The following is a 21153-nucleotide window of genomic DNA, read 5'->3' as shown; positions in this document are numbered from 1 at the left end:
AATAATACAAGTTTTGTATCAATATACTGATAGTCTTACCACTAGTTGATATTTCTAATTTGTCCTGTAATTGTGATTTCTCTTCAGTAAGCAAGGTTAGCTTAGCTTCAAATTTCTCAATCTCTTCTACACAAAATAAATCTATAATAACATATTACCATATAAGGATATACCTTCACTGCTTGTTTGTTTAGTTTCTGTTGTCTGCTCCTCCTCCTTCTCCTCTCCTTTAAGATCATCATTATCTTTATAAACTAGTAAACACACACACACATCAAACAAGTCTCTAACTATTACTGTGTGTGTATATACTTACCATCAGTTGGTCCAGTAGACACTTCCTCTTTAGTTGAAGATAGTTTAGTTTCTTTCACTCCTTCTACTCTTGTCTTGTCTAGTGGTATAGGTTCAATAACTACTGACACACACACACACAGTACAGGACTATACCTTGCTGACTAGCCTCAAGGAGTGCTTCCTGCAGTGAGGTCTTGTTTCCCTCACATACTCTTAACTCCTGCTGCAACGATTCCACATAATTTTGTAGCTTGACTTCTCTCTCTGTAGGGTATACTATAAACTGATCTTGCCACCATTGTCTGTTCTTTAATAATAACTGATACTTGTCTTGATAGGCCTCAGTAGTCAGACCAGTAGAATCTAGTACTTCACTTAGTCTCCATTCACCTTCTCTTAAAACTAATACAAACATGAAAGAGAAATAATTCATGTATGTACAAGTACTTGTAAAGATGATGTAATGCTGTTACTAATAATACAACACAATACATGTAGCATTAGAGGGTAAAATACTATATAAATGTTATGCATTAATTGTTGTTTTATTGACAAATTACAAACCAGAAAATACATTTTAAGGGACAATTGCTAAAATAAAGTGCCGGCCACCAATACACTGCACTATACACAGAACATGGTAATTTGGTTATGTCAACTATCATTGCAGTTCATTATAACAACAATAATTCCCTCATGTTATGTTATGGAATACCAGCAATGATGTAAATCCCTCTATACAGTACATACAATACAAAAAACTTCAGTTCTTACCTAGTTCTAATAACATTGTAAAATTAAGATCAGTGATACGTTTAGAAAATGCTTCCTTGTATCCTCTGCCTAAATCTTTCCATTCATCTATTCCTCTCCCACCTACTACCACCAACCACACACAGTCTGGACTCATCATTATTGATGATAAGGAATGAGAACGTCTACCAGTAACAGATTCAGGTAGAACAATCTGTTGCAATAATAATCAAGTATGGTAATATTTCATATAAACAGTATTTACAATATGTTACAAATATTCAAGGGAATATACATGTACATGCATTAGGTACATGTACTGTACATGCACACAGTGAGTATTTCTAAGGTATTAATACAATACAATACATTAACATGACAACTACTGTACATTCACTGTATCACACACATGTACACTCTAAACTAATAACATTATACACATACCTTACTCCACTGGTACTGACTAGTATTCAGTAACCAACTATCATTTACTAGTTGACCATCATTATCCTCTCCACCTATCATTACTAGTGTTGGTGAGTCACTGATGATACTAGTAATAGCATGAGAATCTCTTTCCACAGGCCACTGTACACTAGCAGGTACTACTGGTCCCTTAATGCTCTCCCAGTGCTAGATAAAATGAATTAATGCATGTACACTGTTTTATTATACTTAAGAGTTTGTACATTTAATTATAAAATAATTATGTTAATACTAGTGATAATTGTACAGTTTCCATTAAAATAAATTATTAAACCAAATCTACATTTAATACTCATTTAAATACATTTTTCAAATTACAAGCTATAACTGTATGTACATGTATTAATGTCCAAACATGATTGATCCATGCAATAAATACATCCCATACAGTAATAAGATAACTTACTATTGTAGTATCGGACTCCAATTGACATATATAGACTGTATTAACAAGTATATCATAACCATCATCCCTAGGCACTGCTCCACCAAACATAACAGCTTTATTATTAGTAATCTTTTGAATAGCAAAGTCAGCAGTAGGAGGACAACACTGACCACTAATAGTTGGAATAATCCATTGTCCTAAATAGAAAAAGATAGTATAATTAGAATTATTAAGTATGACACTGCTGTGAGGATTTATGTGTGATTTATATTCATTGTGCTTATTGATTGTCAGTTATTATTAATTATTAGTTCATTATTATTCATGAATGTATTTTGTATATAAGAGAGTAATTTTTGTGAGCCATTTTGTGTGTGTGTGGGCAGTGTGTAGAAGTGTGTGAGCGTAGTCTGAGTGTTATTGAGTCGTTGGGAGATAGTGTGGCACTATCTATCTTTATTTGATATTGTTGTTTGAACCAGTAAAGCTGGTATATTATTTGAAAGAGATTCTGTTGAAATATATATTTTGTGAAATTGATAGCGAGCCCTGCATTGGCGAGCTAACTAGTGAATCCTGAGCTGAGCTGACTACTAAGGAAGCAACTATATAGATGGGCTGGACGGCATCCCCGAATCCCTAGAGAAGACGCCGTGACAACTGCAAAAATCATGTACTAGTACATAGATGTATATTAGATGTATTTTTTGTTTCACTTGATGTACAGATACATCATACATGTACATGTCAGTTGTGGCTCAATATGACAACATTTGACAATGTCATTCATAAATGGAGTAAAATGATCATTAGAGTTCAGTAAACTAAATGAATGAATGAATGACAGACAACCAGACTACCTAGTCCCTCACCCACACAAAGCATTGGTGAGGGATGTTAATCAATAAATTTAATTAGACCATGCGGACAAATTATTAATAGGTGGAGTAGGATACATCCATGCCTGAAGGCTTCATTTTTAATTTTGTATTTTTACTTTTATGTAGCTGATGTAACTCAAAATTAGTTAGTCAAATCAACTGTCTCTTCATACAATGATGGTTCATGCTCACTCCTTCATGTTTACATGCACCTACTTAATATGCAAATGGTAAGAGAAATAATGATTGAAAAATATGCCATCACAAGCAGAGTATAGATTGTTAATATATTTATTAATTAATAAATACTTACTTGTTGATAATTTTAATAAATTCTGTTCATTAGTACGAATACGACCACTAATCATTTGAATATACTGATACTGTGATTGGTATGTAGTGGGTGTAGAGCCAGTCCCTCCTATCATAAATAGGTATTCTGTACCCATAGACTCCATACACACCATACCACCAGCCCCTCTCTTCATTACAGCATCACTGGTTGGTATTATATTACTCCATTCAAATGTTAGACTGTTAAATGAGTTGACATCATTGTGAAAGCACATTTCATCTCCACAGTAGCCGCCAAAATAGAAGATGTCATTGTTTCTGGTAGTACAAAAGTATGTAATAGGTCCTAGAGGAGGTGACGTTCCTCTGGTCACGTGAGAGGACCAATGACCAGTCCTAAACTCCAGTCTATCAATGGTGGACAACAATTTCCTCTTTTGTGAAGAATCATGAACAAGAGGTAAGTCAGGCCTATTCCCTCCCCACAGGAACACTGATTCTCCTACTACAGGAGCTGAGTGTCCTCCTATCCCTCCCAGTAGATAGATACCTGTAAAATACAAAACATGATGAGAAAGAGGAGGTAGAAAACAGAAACTGACCTTTAGACATTGTTTGTGAAGAATGTTAATTAACCAGCCACACCCATAAACAAGAATGTGGGAGGTGGTTTGCTAATCCTAAGTAGGTGGGGCTCAGTCTAAAATGTAAGTCTATCTCTCTCTCTCCTCTTTTCTTTTAAGTCATTCAGTGTCTCAATTATCCTAATGTATCACTGGTGATATAATATCTTTTATTCTCTCCAGGTCTATCCTATCATCATCTCTCCTCCTCTCAGTATGTATCTTGTGTGTTATTTGTGATGATCCTCCAGGACACATGCAACCATTGGGCTCACACATGCCTCCTCTCCTTGTGGAAGAGACCACTAAATTCCCTGACCCCATTACATTTTATGATGATTATGTATACAGGAATAGTCCAGTTATATTTAGAGGGATAATGAAAGAGACTGAGGTTTTTGCTAACTGGAGATATGACAGTTATTTGAGGTTTGACCCTTCACTTTTTCTCTGCCTCCTTTCCACACCTTATAAACTTCTTCCTTTCTTTATGTTAATACAGTACGGGGCATTTCTAGTAGTTGGGTAGTTCAATCATTTTTGCTTTAATTTTAAAAGGCGCTTTTAAAATTCTTTAAGAAACAGCTCATATGATTCTGAATACTTTTGCTAAATAATTAAAAAAACAATAGTAAATTGATGTCTTTACCCAATTACTGGAAGTGTCCCACCCTGTGTTCATGTTCTTTAATGGTTTTTCTATCTCTTCCTTCTTTCCTTTCTTCTATTTGTCCTTTCCTCCTCTCTCTCTCTTCTTTCACTCCTCTTGTTCTTTACTTTATCTTTTGTCTCTCACTCCATCTCTCACTACTTCCCTCCCTCTCTCCATTTCTTGATAGGGAGAGGTTTGGTCATGAGGAGATAGGAGCTGAAAATGGAAAGAAGGAGAATCGCACAGCAACTGGGGAATTATTTAAATTCAGTGCATTCCTTGATGTACGTATGTCACTACCTTACTACTTATCATTGTTTTGTATTTGAAACTGAAATGTGTAAGCATATTCACTTGAAGTTAGCATTTTTGCTTATATTGAGATTTTTAATAAATTCCTTTAAAGTACCTCAATAAGTACCTTACCTTTAATTCCAATCTAGTCCATGATTTTTTTTGAAAATGGTTATAGAAAAGTCTTTTATTATTACTTGCATATTCTTGAGCTTATTTTGACTGATAGGATAATATTTTTTGCAAACAAATCATTAAATTTTGCAGAATGGGCTTTTTTATTTATTGGGCAATAATAGTATTTTATTTATGCATAATAAATATTTTCTTGCATATTATTCTTATAGCGATACAATACCAGTGATATATACATGGTTGGTGACATGCCTCTGAGTATGCAGGAGGAATGGTCTATTCCTAGTTTCTTAATATGTGGTGGCTACACTGAGAACCTTGCATTTATAAATGTATGGTAAGTATGAGCACCTTTACATACACACACTCTTTCTTTTCTTTTTATTTATTTTTATCTTAATAGTCATTTCCAAATTATCATAATTTATTATTTTAAAATTTTTTGGTTTCATTTATTGTTATCTTTACCTTCTCTCTCTGTAGGTTCAGCAGTGGTGGTACTAAGTCAGTCCTTCACACTGATAGTATGGAGAACTTTCATTGTGTTGTCTCCGGGCGTAAAGTTTTTGTCATGTTTGAGCCTCATTATTCTGAAGCCATCGGACCAGAACACAAGAACCTAGGATACTATCACATTGATGTTGACGCGTAAGAGAAATACTTTATTGAGTTAACCTCCTCATTATTCTAATAAAACACTTTATAATGATCACTTTGATTAAAGGCTTTGAAGCACTATGAAATAGTTACTGCAATGTATAAAATTTCCTGCAGCAGAATTGTTGTTCTGTTTATTGTAATAATAATATTATGATAATATTTATTTACCTAAGAATAAACTTTCCATTTACACAAGGGCATCTGTTTTCCAGACGTTGACCTGCTTCCATTCAAAATTGAAATTTTTCCAAAATTTGGCCAACAACCTTAGTACAGAGTATTTTATCAAAATTGAATTCTTTATTTTTATAATTGATACACTTACCGTATACTGGGATATTTTTGCGTCACTAAATTTTCGCGAATTTTGCATTTGTAAGATTTCACGGAATAATATTTTCACAAATAGCTTGTAAACTCCACCACATGGCAATGAAAATTCAGAATTTCACGATTCTTATTTTTGCGACGAAGCAAGGAAACGCGAAATTTGCGAAAATTTGGCCACTTAAAAAGTTTGAGCTGATTTGAATTAAAATTGAATTTTTTTGCAAATTTTTAATTCTCCTTGAAATTGGGCAAAAGAGTAGACCCTGTACTATGTACACAGTCTTCGGCCAAATTTCATCATTGTGTAGAAAGTTTGAACTGATTCTGAGCAAATTTAGATTTTTTACAAATTTTTTAATTTGCTCAAAAATTGGGCAAAATACCATGTTCTATTTTGATCAAATTTCATTAAAAACGGCTAAGAGAGAATTCACCATTTTTATAATTTTTAAAATTGTCTCTCTGTCCCTTCCTCTTCTTTCTCTCTTTCCATTATTATCTGATAGTGTTGATATGATCAAATATCCTAATATATCAAGTATACCTTGGTACAAAGCTGTTGTTAATGAAGGAGACTGTCTCTATCTTCCTTATCTCTGGATACACCATGTAAGATAAGAGACAGACAATGAGAGAGAGAGAGATGGAGAGAGAGGGAGAAAGGGTGAGAGAAAGAGGGAAGGGGGAGGGTTCTGAGAGGGACGGGGGAGGGAGGGGGAGGGAAGGAGGGAGGAGGGAGAGAGAGAGAGAGAGAGAGGGTGAGAAGAGAGATACTGTATTAGATGGATAGTGGGCATAGATTGGAATGAGGGAAAATGTATAACTGAGAATGAATCGTGTCATTATTTATATTGCAGGTTGATTCATATGGTAGGAATATGGCTGTTAATGTCTGGTGGATACAATTTGAGTAATTACTGAATATCTTTGTCGATTGTTTCTTCCTTGCACACCTCCTCTCCTCCTTACCTTCTTTCACCTTTTGTCTCTCTTTTTATTTCTTTGTATCTTTCTTTATTGATTTCCCTCTCCTTTGCTCTCTGTAGGTTTGACAGGGAAGATTGTCAAAGTATGGAACATAGACCAGGCTTTGCTCCCATCAATCAATTCTCTATATCTCACGAACTGCAAGTCAAGTAAGAAATAGAGTTAAAGTGGGTTCTCAATATGACGCATGTGCGTCCGTCACGACCGGAAGTGCTGTATAAACCAATGGGAGCATGCGTCAATGCGTCAGATTAGAAAACATTTCTATTCTGATGCATTGACGCATACTCCCATTGGTTTACACAGCACTTCTGGTCATGACGCTGGCGCATGAAAAGCAATGCATCATATTGAGAACCCGCCTTTAGGAGGAACAGAAATTGAAAGAGGAACACAGAATGATAGAGACCAAGAGAGAAAAGAATGCTGCTACCATCTAGTTCTGATATGTACATGTTCTTTATTGTTTTATAGGCATTTTCTTTTAGAGTTAAAGAGACCGGATGGTTCCATACATGTTGAAGATGTATATGAAGCTCAAAAAAATGTAAAGCATTCATAATGTTTTAGCTCTTTAACCATAATTATTTTAATTACAGAGGAATCCAACTGGTGACGCCCTGTCTTTGGACAACGTAAAAACTGTGAGTTTTGTCATCATCACTTCTATTTTTAGGTGTTACTATTTATAGCTATTTGATAAGTTAATTCCCGGCTGTAATGGCGTGCTACATGAGTCTGACTTCCGTGGTGACCGGATTAAAATTGACAACTATCGTGACGTTTTACAATATGTTAGTCGACTCATGGAAGAAGCAGATGGAATCAATCGACCTCCCCCTAATGATGCCCCACCTTCTTTTGATGCCCCGCCCCCTTTTGATGCCCCTCCCCCTCATGATAACCTTCCTCCTTATCCTCACTCCAATTATCCTCCTAATGAAGAGGGTTTCCCTAATGATGAAGTTGAAGGCGGTGGAGATGGTCATCCTCATCAGCACTCTCATGCTCAAGACGAACTGTAATTTTGAATTTTGAACTCGTGCTTTTTTTAAATTTAAATAATAGTAGTTGCTGTTCATAAAACCAAATGCATCTGGCCTCCTGTACAACTTTTGAAGGTGAATAAGTTGTACGTGAACTCCAGCGAAACTATTGATGAAGAGTTGATCATAATGGCTCTTGCTCCAACTGAACAAGTACAAGAATCTATAGTGCTATAAAGCCTAGTTTAAAATACCAGATGCATTAAGTATAGTTGCAGCATTGAAGTAGAAGTGTGGGTGCAGCTATTGAAGAATGCTCCTCAGATATTAAAGTACATCATTCAAGAACATCATCCACTATTGGTCTATCAGCTAGTCTCATATACATTACCTTGTGTAGTGTCTGTTCCATAGACACTCAGTAGAAATATATATGTCCCTGGTATGTTGCTATTGGACGTCATATTGGGAGCATCCATAGCATAATGAAATATAGAAGAGTCAGGTCAATGCATCAATACCAGACTCTATTCCAGTAAAAGATGTAGTATTGAAAAGATCACCAGAAATCAAGTAGAGCAAATTGAGATTATAATTTTCAGGTACCCACTGTGTGCAACCAATAGATAGTATAAGTAAATGCAAGAGTACATAATGTGGCATTAAACTGAGAAATGATCAATAAATTGTGTTATACTAATAAAATAAACAGATAATGATTAGTGTACTGTGTACAATCACAATAAAGCACTAATAAACAATAATGTGTGGATGAGTGTGTGTGCATGTACATTTATGTACCAACTCTATTAATGTTGCTGTAAGTCCAGCTGGACCAATTCTAATTATTAAATTATTATCTGGAGGCTGTATTGATCCTGGAGAATGATTAGATTCAGTGCTCATGGTGTCCCCATGTTCTGTACCATATGGGTACAGGTCATTCAATGTTAAACCATTGGTAAAATATGCACTCAGCATAACCTGTAAAGATAGTACCATACACTATCATATAAGTCCCGCGTAGCCAGACTTTGGCCTCCCCTTTTTATGTTGACCCAACAACAGTAGGGGAGGGGAGTCTGGCTATATGCAAGACTACTATCATATCTTACTAGTATGATGTCTGTTAAGAGTACTGATCCCATATACATGTAGTTGTTTCTGTTGCAATGAATTTAGCTCCTATACTGTCTATCATCATAGAAGTCACAAAGTATATGTAATATACAGAAACCAGTGAAGGGTATAGACCTGCCATAGCTCCTGTTACAATACTTTATGTGCGTTCAATAATTGCAGAGACCACAGTGTTACCACTCCTTATCATTCCTAAAGTTTATCAGCTTTATATAATACATACTGAAATTAGTAATAGCAGCTATGTCTACTACTTGTAACATGATGAATGATAATGGTATGATTTTTAATTGTCAATAATTTTAGAAGTTGCCGCAATGTTTGCATTCTTCATCAACGCCCAACACTTCCTGAGGCCAGGGGGAGAAGAGAATAACCAAAGCAGATTAGGACCCAACGATTAAAATCCATCTCAAACCTATATCTTCGAGTCATCAGTTATTTAGATTTACAACTAACTAAAGAATGAATTCAGTTCCTTAATATGTTTGGCTTATAAATTATAATATAATTGTCAAGTATACCAGTGAATGGTATAATGTACTGCTAGTAGACCAAGTGGTTAAAGTGCTTGCTTTATTCACTTCATATTTATCATACCATACATAGATACTGTAGTACCATTTGATTACATGATAGTTTATATATATATATGTAATATTCTCAGTGTATGGGTCCGTGTACATTATACTGTCTATGATCCTTATTTTATATAACAAGAGCCGTAGTCCTCTATACAACAGTTTCATGAGAATCTGTAATGGTATGATTCTTAATTGTCACTCAATGCTTGCATTCTTAAACACCACTTCATCGTGTACACTAAAAGTATTTTTACAACTCAATAGGTTTTTTCTGACATTTTACATACCAGATAACAAAATAACTAGCTATTTCTACTGTTAAAGTAAGACACTATTAAACAAAAACACAATAAAATTGAATGTTATATTAGTTATGACATGGAGCTGGTAGATTTTCATCATTAATCTTCAAAGTCTCACATGCCATTTTGAGAAGTTTAGCTTTGTATACAACAGAGCAGTCAGGCTGGCTAGGTTCAGTGCAAGGATCTAAAAGATATACAAGTTATATGGAACAGTTGATACATGTACTATAGTCATACCTGGTGGTTTATCATTCAGTGAAAATATATATGTCCCTGGTATGTTGCTATTAAGCATCATGCTAGGAGCATCCATGATATCAGTACCAAATGGAAAGAAAGATGGATCAGCATCTCCATAAGTACCATTAACGATTGAATCTATTCCAGTAGTAGCTGTTGTAATGCTCACCTCAACGTAAAGAGCAATACCAAATGTAATGCTTCCATTAGTTACAACAATTGCCTGGAAGTTACTGCCCTAAAAACAATAAAAAAGTGATTAGAGTCAGAGTGTAGCTAACTATTATCAATGGTATTTCATGTATTAAGTAATTAATAATCATACTAACTTGGTTAGAGCTAGTTTTTATATAATCTATCCAAGTTGCTATTATTAATTGTGTAGGAGGAGATGTACTGCAGAAAGTATTAGGAAATGCTTCATTAATCTGATCCATTGCTCTTTTAATTAAGATTGAATCATCAGTAGCCCTACCATACACTTTATTATTGGAAAAATCACTCAAAGCAACAAGCAAATTCAAATTGATGCTATCACTACCATCATTTCTAATTTCCAGAGGCCCAATGTATGTAACCTGTAGATAGTATAAGTAAATTGTTATAAACTGAGAAATGATATATATGTTTAGTTTGCAATTGCACTATATGACAAACTAAAGCAGTAGCACTAATAATGTGTGTGTGTAGCTACTATAACTCTGTATCTTGTTGCCATAAGTCCAGTTGGACCAAATCTAACTAAATTATCAATTGGAGGCTCTAATGGTGCTTCAGGGAGATAATTAGCTCCAGTCCTCATGGTTCCCCATGTTCTGTACCATATGGGTACAAGTCATTCAATGTTAGTCCATTTGTATAACATGTACTCAGTATAACCTGTAAAGATAGTACCATACACTATCATATATACCGTATATCAGGAAATTAGTGCGGTACAAAATTTTTGAGTTTTAAATTTGTGCTGTGATTTAATTTTTACTAAAATTTATCTGTTATGTATTATTGAATATGGCATGTAGTTATATGGGTAATCTAATTTTTGCAAAATTCTAATGCAGTAAAATTAAAATCACAGTAAAAATTTCCAGACAGATGGTATTGTATCTTACTAGTATGAATGCTGTTAGGAGTCCTGTTCCCATACTGAGGCTGTTGTTGTTTCTCTGTTGCAATGAATTCAGCTCTTACTGTCTACCACTTTTATAATCATCATAGAAGCCACAAAGTATGTAATATACAGAAACCACTGAAGGGCCTTTGAAGTGTAGACTCCCCATAGCTCCAGTTACAATACTGTATGCATGTTCACTAATTGGAGCCACCACAGTGTTACCACTCCTTATCATTCCTAACTGTAAGATAGGTTTATATAATGCAACATACTGACATTAGTAATATCAACTGTGTTCAGGTACATATGTGTGTTAGTACATACTGTATTACCATATACTGCTTTAACATGATGATAGATAATGGTATGATTTCTTAATTACTGGTATGTTTACATTCTTCCCCAATCCTTTATCACAAAGACAACAATAGACTCAGAATTGTAATATACCTATATGTGTATTATATAGTATATAATAAGTGATTAGAGTGTAGCTAGCTATTATTAAAAGTATTTCATGTATTAAGTAATTAATATACTAACTTGATTTGAGCTAGTTTTCACATAATCTATCTATGTTGCTATTATTAATTGTGTAGGAGACGATGTACTGCAGAAAGCATTAGGAAATATTTTATTAATTTCATCCATTGCTACCTTTATCAACGCTGGATCATCAAATCCAGATAGAGCAAATTCAAATTGATTTTATCACCACCATCATTTCTAGGAACCCACTATCAAATGTGAAGGTCTTCTTTGGTGCTCTCATTTTCTTAAGATTAGACTTGCTGTTTTGATATATCCACCACTAAGTTACTTAATTGCTGCTTTTGCAAGCCTTGTCCTGAAGGAAGGTAAAATACATGTATACTGGCGTAATGGCATATTAATTAACACAGTTGTCTCTATCTCAGATGCTTAGTTCGGTGCTATTTCCTTCTTCCTTTATAATCTGATTTTAAGCTTGAGTAGCCTATGCTGCTATTAATTACATTACTAATCAACCAAGTCTGTCCAAAGTTGGAGTCACAGGAGCCGGTGTTCTGCTCACTTTAAAAATATTTACTAGATTGTCACAGGAGCCGGTGTTCTGCTCACTTTTAAAATATCTACTAGATTGTATTGCTTGGGACACACAAGCTTATACTTGGGAAAATACTATGGAATTCAAATTCCACTTTTAGGCTCATTAAGATGTTGTGATTACATTATAATAATGATCTACATGAGTAAAAAATCTAATTAAGAAAATGATATAATACTGAGCAGTATCACTTAAGTCATAAAAAATTACAATAGGCCAAACTTACGATGATCACAAGCTATTTGATGGTCATCAAACAGGAATGGTATTAATCCTAGGATTTATTATTCACAGGATATTGTCTCTCTGATGTAAGTGATGACTGTGGTAGACAATTATGCTATGACATTCTCCATTGTTATGCCAGGCCTTTGAGACGTGTAGAATGGCCCCAGTTACAATACTGTATGCATGTTCACAACACTTATAAGTAAGGTTTACTGATGTATCTCTATGTAATATATACAATTATATTGACTCAATTTGACAGTGTTCATGTGTGTTAGTACACAAAGTGATTAGAGTGTATGTAGCTAGCTATTATTAACAGTATTTCATGCAGTATGAAGTAATTAATATACTAACTTGGTTTGAGCAAGAGTAGTCTTGGTTTGAGCTATAGACAAGTCTCTATGATGCTGCTGATGGATCACAACAAATTAACTCTTTCACGGATGGGGTTAAAAATTAACTCTAAGACTTAACAGCTATAATCATTGCTTTGTAAGGCAGGATTCCAGTAGGACTTGTGGATCACTAGGCATTGCAACAGAAGCTCTCCTGATTCAAAAAGCAGCTCGGTGTTGCTGGCCAATTGCAACGCCCACGCACGACTGTCACACGGCAGTATTAGCCAGTAAAGAGTTAATGAAGTGTGAAACTGCTTAGAGTGTATGGATACATGTATGTTATTATACTGTGGCCTGACTGCCTCTTTTATGCAGTAAATTTTGGGTGTTTATGTAGATATATCATTTCGTCACAGATGCATATCAGTTGCACCGAAACTTGTTTTATTTAAAAAAACAATTAACCCGCTCAAAGTAAGCAAGAAAAATGCTGACACATATATAGACTAACTTATTTTAAAGTTAACTATTTTCAATGAGCTACTACATTTTTCTAAAAAAACTAAAACTAACTACAACAGAATTAATCACAACACATTTTAAAAGTCCTAAATTTATTGTCCAATGTCCAATTTCCACAGTCCATAGTTGAAACTCTTAGCGAGTGCAGATGGAGCAGGTAATAGCAATATTACGATTATAGGGACCACAAGGGATTCCCCTATCACACCTTGGCATCACAAAATACAGCAGTGCACCATTTGTATCACGATTGGTGCCAGAAATCCTTTCTCCAGCTTCATCGATGCATTCAAAGACTGCATTTCTACGGTGACCACGTTGGTCTGCCATCAAGTAACCTTTGTATTCTTGGGTCCATGAGTCTGGACAGGTGGTCCTACCAGGCAACTGCAGTTTAGTGGATTTGTCAGGAACATAACACACAGCACAAGGGACATTCCAATCGTGGTTACTCCAGATCTTGTTATGCGATTGATACTCTGATCCATAAACATAAGAATGGTGTCCTGGGTTTTGAGTGCTGAGATGTCCTACACCAGTCGTTGGCATACACAATAGGTTTGCTCCTCCTCCATATTCAGTGTAATCACTACCTCCAGCATATCCAGCATAGACCAGCTCTACTCCATTCCTGCAAGTTGTCTTTCCCCAACGAGTGTAAACAATTCCACCTCCACTTTTGTAATCTGGTGTGAGTGTTATGACAATACCTTTATTACCAAGCTTGAGGCCAATGTGCTGCTGTTCAGCTATACAATGCAATCATTCCACAATACTATGTTATACTGCATAGGCTATACCTTTATCATCTGTTGCTTCTGTGTCAACTGCCAATTCTGTATTAAATTTTAATTATGAAGATTATAGCATAATTTTTAATGTTTGTTGTACCTGAGTTAATATCATCATCAGTTTCTTGAAATTTACCTGTATAAATGGAACATTGTAGATGATAAGTCAAGCAATTACTAAAATGTTCTTACTATTTTCAGCAACATCGTCTGTATCCTCATCATCTTTAAAAATGAATTATTGAAGGAACATGTTAACATAATTATATCATACCAGTTCGAGTACAATAGCTGCTGCTAATCCAAAGTGCAAGGAAAGCAAGAAGCAAGATCCTCTTCATTTTCAACTAATAGCAGTGCTGGTATAGACCTAAATAATCTAAGACTGCTTCCTTTAGTTGTTTATGCTTAAGCCGACTCTACTCTCCTCTTTATATAGACCATCACTGAATAAGTGGGAGTGCTTGTATGGCATGCAATTGTAAAGAGTACACTTTTATACTAGTGAAATGGCATATTAACACATTAAACTTGTCTCTATCTCAGATGCTTAGTTCGGTGCTATTTCCTTCTTCCTTTATAATCTGATTTTAATGCATGAGTAGCCTATGCTGCTATTAATTTCAAATATTTTACTAATTGACCATGTCCATTCAGAGTGGGAGTCACAAGTCTTAGAGCCGATGTTCTGCTAAGTTTTAAAATATTTACTAGATTGTATTGCTTGGCATACACTGCTACTTGGGAAAAATACTATTGAATTCAAATTCGTCTTAGGCTCATTAAGATGTGTGTGATTACATAAAATGATTATCTATATGGGCGAAAAGCCTAATTAAGCAAATGATATAATAGCAGTATCACTTAAGTCATAACAAATTACAATAGGCCAAACTTACAATGATCACAAGCATGATCATCAAACAGGAATGTTATCAATTGTGGGATTTATTGTTCACAGGATATAGAATAATGACTGTGGTAGACATGCTATAAAATTATCCATTGTTATGTCATGCAGCAAAATGTTGTCTTCTTGAATGTGCATTGAGGTGGGGTTCTCAATAATATGACACATTACTTTTATGCGCTAGCGTCACAACTGGAAGTGCTAGATACATGTATATAAACAAATGGAGCATGTGTCAATGAGTTAAAAAAGGAGTTTTTCTAATCTGATGCATTGACCCATGCTCCTATTTGTTGATATAGTACTTCCGGTCATGACGGAAGTGCATTGAGAACCCAGCCTTTTTAGGCTGAATGTCCACTTCCCAAATTGATACATTTTTACGATTAGGTATGTGTTTAAATGAAAACAGTTTAAATAACACCAACGGTGGCAATATAAATGATTAATTAATCATTATATAGACTGCTTGTACCAAGAGTCCATTATATTTAGAACTTGTAGATATCATTTTTAGTTATTCATCTCAGTAAATGAAGTGTGGTGGTCAATATATTCATGCATTCAATATATCCTGGATTAATTAACACATTCAATATTCATGACTTGTAACCACATAGTTACACATGGTTAGAAACATTTACACACAGATCACAAGAAGAAGCTGAGTAGCTACCGTTCATTCATCTCGTTCGTTCATCATTCGTTCATCGTTCGTCGTTCATCTCTATTGTTCAGAAAACATTTTATCAAACTATTTTAGTAGTGTGAGTGTATGTTGCTATTTTGTTTGTTATCATTTGCTGTAACTTCTCTTTTCTCACTCTTTCTAAAACATTCCCATTCTTCTTTCATTTCCTCTTTCCTTTCTAACTCTTTCTCTTCTTCTTTTATTATTTGGTCAAGAATATTCGTGATCCTCCTAATTCAGTCATACAATCACACTACAGAAGCTACCATGAATGTGACTGATAACTTCCTGTCTCAATTAATTTTTATGCCCACGTGCTAAGAAGAACATTCTGTATCAATTCATTACAGCAATAACAGCACTATTTTTTGTAACAGTATAGAGAGTTTATCAAAAATCAAAATTATTTATCTATGGCTCCGTCCAGTAATCACATTGATGCTGTCTTCTTAAAAAATAATGGTTGAGGCCCCTGCCAACTATCTCAGTGTACTCGTCCACAAACTTTTCCAAATGAGTATGCACCGTGGCATTTAGAAAAAAGGACTACAGTTGACACCAAATATAACTCTGGTAAAACGAAAAACTGCTATATCTGATGGGTCCTCTAAGCTGGAGACCCATAAAAACCTTAGAACATCCCTATCTTGCCAAGAAGTTGTCATAGTTTTGTTCTAGACTTAGAGTACATTCTTTAAGACAGCATCCACTATTGCTCTAGGAGCCTCATTGCATTTATTAGCTTGTATTGTGTATCTGCTCCAAAGATACTGAACACCATACTGGGAGCATCCATAACAGCAGTATTATAGATACCAAACTGTCCAAATTGAAATAACGGAAGAATCAAGTAGTGCAGCAATACCATTAATAGATGACTCTATTCCAGTAAAAGATGTATAACATGAGCAATATGCCTAGTAACCAAATGTACTGCTTCTATTTGCTCTAAAGTTTGGCAATGCTCTAAGTGTTACTATTATTAATTGTGTAGGAGGAGATATACTGTAGGAAATGCTTCATTAATCTGATTGGCATTGCTCTCTGGATCATCAGTAGTCCTGCCATATGCTTTATTATTGGAAAAATCATCAGAAATCAGGTAGAGAAAATTGAGATTGATGCATGTAATCACTACAATCAATTGCAGGTATATCCACTGTATCTAACCTATAGATATTATAAGTAAATACCGGTAAGAAACGATCTAAATGAACTGTGTTAATGACTAATGATATGAACAGATAATGGTTAGTGTACAATTACACTACATTACAAAATAAAGCACTAATATTGTGTGCGTGTGTGCATTTGTATACTAACTCCTTATCATATTATGTTGCCCTAAGTCTAGCTGGACGAGATTTGTTATTAGTTAATATATTAATTGGAGGCTGTATTGATACTGGAGAGTGACTATAAGTGAATATCTAGTGCTCATTGTATTCCCATGATGTACCGTATGGGTACAGGTTGCTATAAGGGAAAGACCATTTGTATAACCTGTAAAGATAGTACCATACACTATCATATTAGTCTTGCGTAGCCAGACTCTTTTGATGTTGGCAAAAGGGGAAGCGTCTAGCTACACAAGACTACTATCTATCTTACTAGTATAATAATAATACTATACTAGTAAGGTAGAAGTAGTGGCTACACAAGACTATAGTCTTGCGTAGCCAGACCACGCCCTCCGTACCTGGTCTGGCTGCACGAGACTAGTATGATATCTGTTAGGAGTACTGATCCCATACTGATACTGATACTGATCCCATACTGATACTGATACTGATACTGATATTGACACTGTTGTTGTTTTTCTGTTACAATGAATTCAGCGCCTACTGTCTATCATCTTTGAAGCCACAAAGTATGTAATTATTATTCAGAAACCAGTGAAGGGCCTTTGATGTGTAGACTCCCCATAGCTCCAGTTACAATACTGTATGTATGTTCACTAATTGGAGCCACCACAGTGTTACCACTCCATACATGCTTGTAACCTGATGATAGGTAGTGGTATGACTCTTTAATTGTCGAGTGGAGATGCTTACATTCTTTACCAATCCTTTCAAAGACTGCAGCAATTGAGTCGAAGGTGTAATATACCTGTAAACATACCTCTTTTATAATGACTGTTGTCTAAAAGATGTTTCATAAATAAATTATCTCAGTCCTGGAGGCCAGGGGGAAAAGAAAACAAATCAACACAGATTAAGACCCACAGTTAAAATCCATCTCAGACCTTTTTGGTACTGAATATGCACTATATCTCCAGGTATACATTATACTAACTGCATCAGTTATTTAGATCTACAGGTAACTGAAGTTCATTAATGTGTTTAGCTTATAATACATTTGTCAAGTATATACCAGTGAATGGGATAATGTACTGCATGTAGACCAAGTGGTTACAGTGCTTGCATTAATCACTTTAGATACTGTAGTACCATATGATTACATGATTGTTTATACTATTCTCAATGTATGGAGTCAGGTATTATTATCCTTCATAGGCGGCTGCAGGGGCAGGCAATGAGGGCAATGCCCTACTAGAATTTCTTACCGGAAGATGACATCATCATAATTAGCAGTTAATTAATAATTATTTAGTAGTTATTACATGGAATATAGCTATTTTAATGACAAAAACTATATTATTTTGCTCAACAAAGTGATAATTAATGGAGAATAAGCTGCTAACTGCATGGTTTATAATCACAGGAAGCCAGTCAACCACTTCATAGGTCCATACCTATGGCCACTTCAGGAAGGCATAATCTACAGTAAACAGGCTGCAGCTAGAATAACTGACTCCATCTCAATAGCAGCTTCATTATTATCAGCTAGGACTCATTCAACAGCTAAATCACCTAGCTACTGATACTCTATCATTGATAGAGGTCTTTTAGGTACTGAATTTTCTCCTTTTGAACACAAGAATGGCAGGGTAGCTCTTGACCTACTTTTTGACCACTCCCACTTTCAGCCACACCTTTGCCCTACTTGCAGTGAAATCCTGCAGCCGCCTATGTTATCCTTATTGTATAACCAGGCCCGTAGCCAGGGGGGGTTCGGGGGGTTCGGACGAACCCCCTATTGTAGCTGCAAAAAAGTTTTAGATTAGCTCCTGTCATGAAGAACAGCACTGCAAAAGAAGGATTAACATTTTGGCAACAGCGAGAAGCACAGATAAGCCATTTTAGCTGAGTCAGCACATGGCTGAGATGCGTAAATTAATACCACGCCTACCAACCACGCCTATTTTACTCAAAATTTTCGCTGCGCGCTGCGCGCGCAGCAATTTCCGAACCCCCTATTTTAAGTTCCTGGCTACGGCCCTGATAACATAGGCTTTGTAATACTGATAAAACAAATTACATGATTGCTGAGATAGTCCTTTATACAGCGTTTTATGAGAATCTGTACAACAAGGTAATGTGTTAACAGATTAGAGACTATAGAGTTTAACTCTAATATCTATTATTTTTGGCAGCTGGGATCACATTACAACAGTAGAATCTGTATACGATACTGCTTGTAACATGATGATAGATAATGGTATGATTTCTTAATTGTCACTAAGTAGTCTGGAATTGTCAGTCATTCTTTAAGTCTGCTTCATCATGTACACCTAAAGTATTTCTAATCATTTTACAATTCAATATGTTAACAAAATAACTAGTTATCTACTGTTAAAACAAAATTGACTTTATCAATGAAAAACAATACTGACACTATTACTGAATAGCCACCACTGGTGATGTATGATAACAAAACACAACAAATTCAATTTTATTAGTTTTGAGATGAAGCTGGTAGGTCTTCACCATTAATCCTCAAAGCCTCACATGTCATTCTGAGAAATTGAGCTTTACATACAGCAGAGCAGTCGACATTGCAGACTCAGTGCAAGGATCTAAAAGATATACTAGTTATATGGAACAGTTGATACATGTACTATAGTCATACCTGGTGGTTTATCATTCAGTGAAAATATATATGTCCCTAGCTGGTATGATGCTGAGTGCATCCATAACAGTAGTACCAAATGGAAAGAAATTAAGATGAATCAGCAGCTCCATAAGTACCATTAACGATTGACTCTAATGCTTTGATTAGTTACAACTATTAACTGGAAATTATTGCCCTAAAAATAATAAATAAGCTGATTAGAATGTAGCTAGCTATTATTAACAGTACTGATTTCATGTATGAAGTGTTAAATTGCTTATAGAGCAGCAGAGTGCATGGATAAAGTATGTTTAGATCTATATCATTAATTGTTATCATTAATTTTTTTGTTATCACGCTGTGGCCATGATTGCTTCTTTTATGCAGTATATTAACTTTTGCATGTGAATGTATTCCATTTTGTCACAGATGCATATCAGTTGCACCTGAACTTGTTTCATAAAAAGTTATAGAAAAAAACAACCTCAAAAAACACTGATACATGCTACTATATAATTTATTTTAATTATTTTAAATGAGCTACTAAACTTTTTTCTAAAAACAAAAACTAACTACAACAAAATTAATCACAGCACATTTAAAAAGTCCTAAATTCATTGTCCGATGTTCAATTTCCACAGTCCATAGTTGAAACTCTTAGCGAGTGCAGATGGAGCAGGTTATAGCAATATTGGCATTATAACACCTTGGATCACAAGGCATTCCCCTATCACACCTTGGCGTCACAAAGTACAACAGTGCACCATTTTTATTGCTATTGGAGCCAGGAATCCTCTCTCCAGCTTCATCGATGCATTCAAAGACTGCATTTCTACGGTGACCACGATGGTCTGCCATCAAGTAGCCTTTGTATTCTTGGGTCCATGAGTCTGGACAGGTGGTCCTACCAGGCAACTGCAGCTTAGTGGATTTGTCAGGAACATAGCACACAGCACAAGGGACATTCCAGTTGTGGTTACCCCAGATCCTATTTTGTGATTCGTACTCCGATCCATAAATATAAGAATAGTGTCCAGGGTTTTGAGTGCTGAGATGTCCTATACCAGTCGTTGGCATACACAATAGGTTTGCTCCTCCTCCATGCTCACTATGGTCACTACCTCCAGCATATCCAGCATAGACCAGCTCTACTCCATTCCTGCAAGTTGTCTTTCCCCAACGAGTGTAAACAACTCCACTTCTGCTTTTGTAATCTGGTGTGAGTGTTATGACAATACCTTTATTACCAAGCTTGAGGCCAATGTGCTGCTGTTCAGCTATACAATGCAATCATTCCTCAATACTATGTTATACTGCATAGGCTATACCTTTATCATCTGTTGCTTCTGTCAGTTCTGTATCAACTGCCAATTCTGTATTAAATTTTAATTATAAAGATTATAGCATAATCTTTAATGTTTGTTGTACCTGAATTAATATCATCATCAGTTTCTTGAAATTTACCTGTATAAATGGAACA

At 35.3% G+C, this 21153-nt stretch overlaps 5 protein-coding genes across 7 annotated transcripts in view; 2 read left to right on the top strand and 3 right to left on the bottom strand.

The window, feature by feature from the left end:
* Positions 1-3768: 3768 nt before the first annotated feature.
* Positions 3769-7871, top strand: LOC100634403 (lysine-specific demethylase 8-like). The gene is made up of 11 exons (XM_003388216.3): positions 3769-3806; positions 3906-4151; positions 4562-4658; positions 5016-5140; positions 5287-5451; positions 6300-6402; positions 6651-6703; positions 6840-6929; positions 7255-7327; positions 7380-7424; positions 7473-7871. Coding segments are annotated over exons 1-11 (1332 nt in total). The 5' UTR covers positions 3769-3804; the 3' UTR covers positions 7806-7871.
* Positions 7872-9719: 1848 nt separating this feature from the next.
* On the bottom strand, positions 9720-17310 carry LOC109583822 (uncharacterized). Of its 3 annotated transcripts, none has more exons than XM_019999301.1 (10): positions 12822-13094; positions 12463-12687; positions 11807-11996; positions 11693-11759; positions 11482-11599; positions 11148-11390; positions 10736-10914; positions 10365-10613; positions 10033-10273; positions 9720-9979 (listed from the first exon to the last, which is right to left on the bottom strand). In XM_019999301.1, the coding sequence occupies exons 7-10, from the start codon at positions 10835-10837 to the stop codon at positions 9858-9860; spliced, it is 714 nt and encodes a 237-aa protein (XP_019854860.1). In that variant the 5' UTR covers positions 10838-10914; positions 11148-11390; positions 11482-11599; positions 11693-11759; positions 11807-11996; positions 12463-12687; positions 12822-13094; the 3' UTR covers positions 9720-9857. The 3 variants fall into 3 exon arrangements, with proteins under 3 accessions (XP_019854860.1, XP_019854861.1, XP_019854862.1); XM_019999302.1 differs by having other exon boundaries at positions 11544-11599; XM_019999303.1 differs by lacking the exons at positions 11148-11390; positions 11482-11599; positions 11693-11759; ... (1 more) ...; positions 12463-12687; positions 12822-13094 and adding an exon at positions 17223-17310.
* LOC100634281 (uncharacterized) lies at positions 13208-14528 on the bottom strand. The gene is made up of 5 exons (XM_003388215.2): positions 14393-14528; positions 14311-14343; positions 14219-14254; positions 14128-14163; positions 13208-14076 (listed from the first exon to the last, which is right to left on the bottom strand). The coding sequence occupies exons 1-5, from the start codon at positions 14457-14459 to the stop codon at positions 13463-13465; spliced, it is 786 nt and encodes a 261-aa protein (XP_003388263.1). The 5' UTR covers positions 14460-14528; the 3' UTR covers positions 13208-13462.
* A 1492-nt stretch (positions 17311-18802) lies between the features above and the next one.
* Positions 18803-21153, top strand: part of LOC100634027 (deoxycytidine kinase-like) — a 12191-nt gene continuing 9840 nt past the window's right edge. The window contains exons 1-2 of the mRNA XM_003388213.3: positions 18803-19154; positions 19216-19280. The gene's annotated coding sequence lies outside the window, so the exon portion shown is untranslated. The remainder of the gene's footprint in view (positions 19155-19215; positions 19281-21153) is intronic.
* The window catches only part of LOC100634155 (short-chain collagen C4-like), a 1471-nt gene continuing 409 nt past the window's right edge, over positions 20092-21153 (bottom strand). Inside the window, exons 4-5 of the mRNA XM_019999300.1 lie at positions 21002-21046; positions 20092-20950 (exon numbers count right to left, since the gene is read on the bottom strand). Of these exons, the coding sequence (XP_019854859.1) occupies positions 20331-20950; positions 21002-21046 (665 nt within the window). The 3' untranslated portion in view covers positions 20092-20330. The remainder of the gene's footprint in view (positions 20951-21001; positions 21047-21153) is intronic.

Source organism: Amphimedon queenslandica, unplaced genomic scaffold (assembly GCF_000090795.2).
Source record: "Amphimedon queenslandica unplaced genomic scaffold, v1.1 AMPQUscaffold_13278, whole genome shotgun sequence".
Classification (NCBI taxonomy): Eukaryota; Metazoa; Porifera; class Demospongiae; order Haplosclerida; family Niphatidae; genus Amphimedon; species Amphimedon queenslandica.
Note: the sequence above shows the minus strand (reverse complement) of the source record. Positions and strands in the feature narration are given on the sequence as shown.

Bases quoted from the DNA above. Each gene is read 5' to 3' on its own strand.
- LOC100634403 (XM_003388216.3), top strand. The intron at 4,152-4,561 runs GTTTGACCCTTC...ATTTCTTGATAG, and splicing joins AGATATGACAGTTATTTGAG to GGAGAGGTTTGGTCATGAGG. The intron at 7,328-7,379 runs GTAAAGCATTCA...TTTTAATTACAG, and splicing joins TATATGAAGCTCAAAAAAAT to AGGAATCCAACTGGTGACGC.
- LOC109583822 (XM_019999303.1), bottom strand. From the start codon at position 10,837: ATGAGGACTGGAGCTAATTATCTCCCTGAAGCACCATTAGAGCCTCCA. The intron at 10,614-10,735 runs GTTATAGTAGCT...TACTATCTACAG, and splicing joins TTATGGCAACAAGATACAGA to GTTACATACATTGGGCCTCT. The intron at 9,980-10,032 runs GTATGACTATAG...TATATCTTTTAG, and splicing joins ACTGAATGATAAACCACCAG to ATCCTTGCACTGAACCTAGC.
- LOC100634281 (XM_003388215.2), bottom strand. From the start codon at position 14,459: ATGAAGAGGATCTTGCTTCTTGCTTTCCTTGCACTTTGGATTAGCAGC. The intron at 14,255-14,310 runs GTAAGAACATTT...CCATTTATACAG, and splicing joins AGACGATGTTGCTGAAAATA to GTAAATTTCAAGAAACTGAT. The intron at 14,164-14,218 runs GTACAACAAACA...AATTTAATACAG, and splicing joins TGATGATGATATTAACTCAG to AATTGGCAGTTGACACAGAA.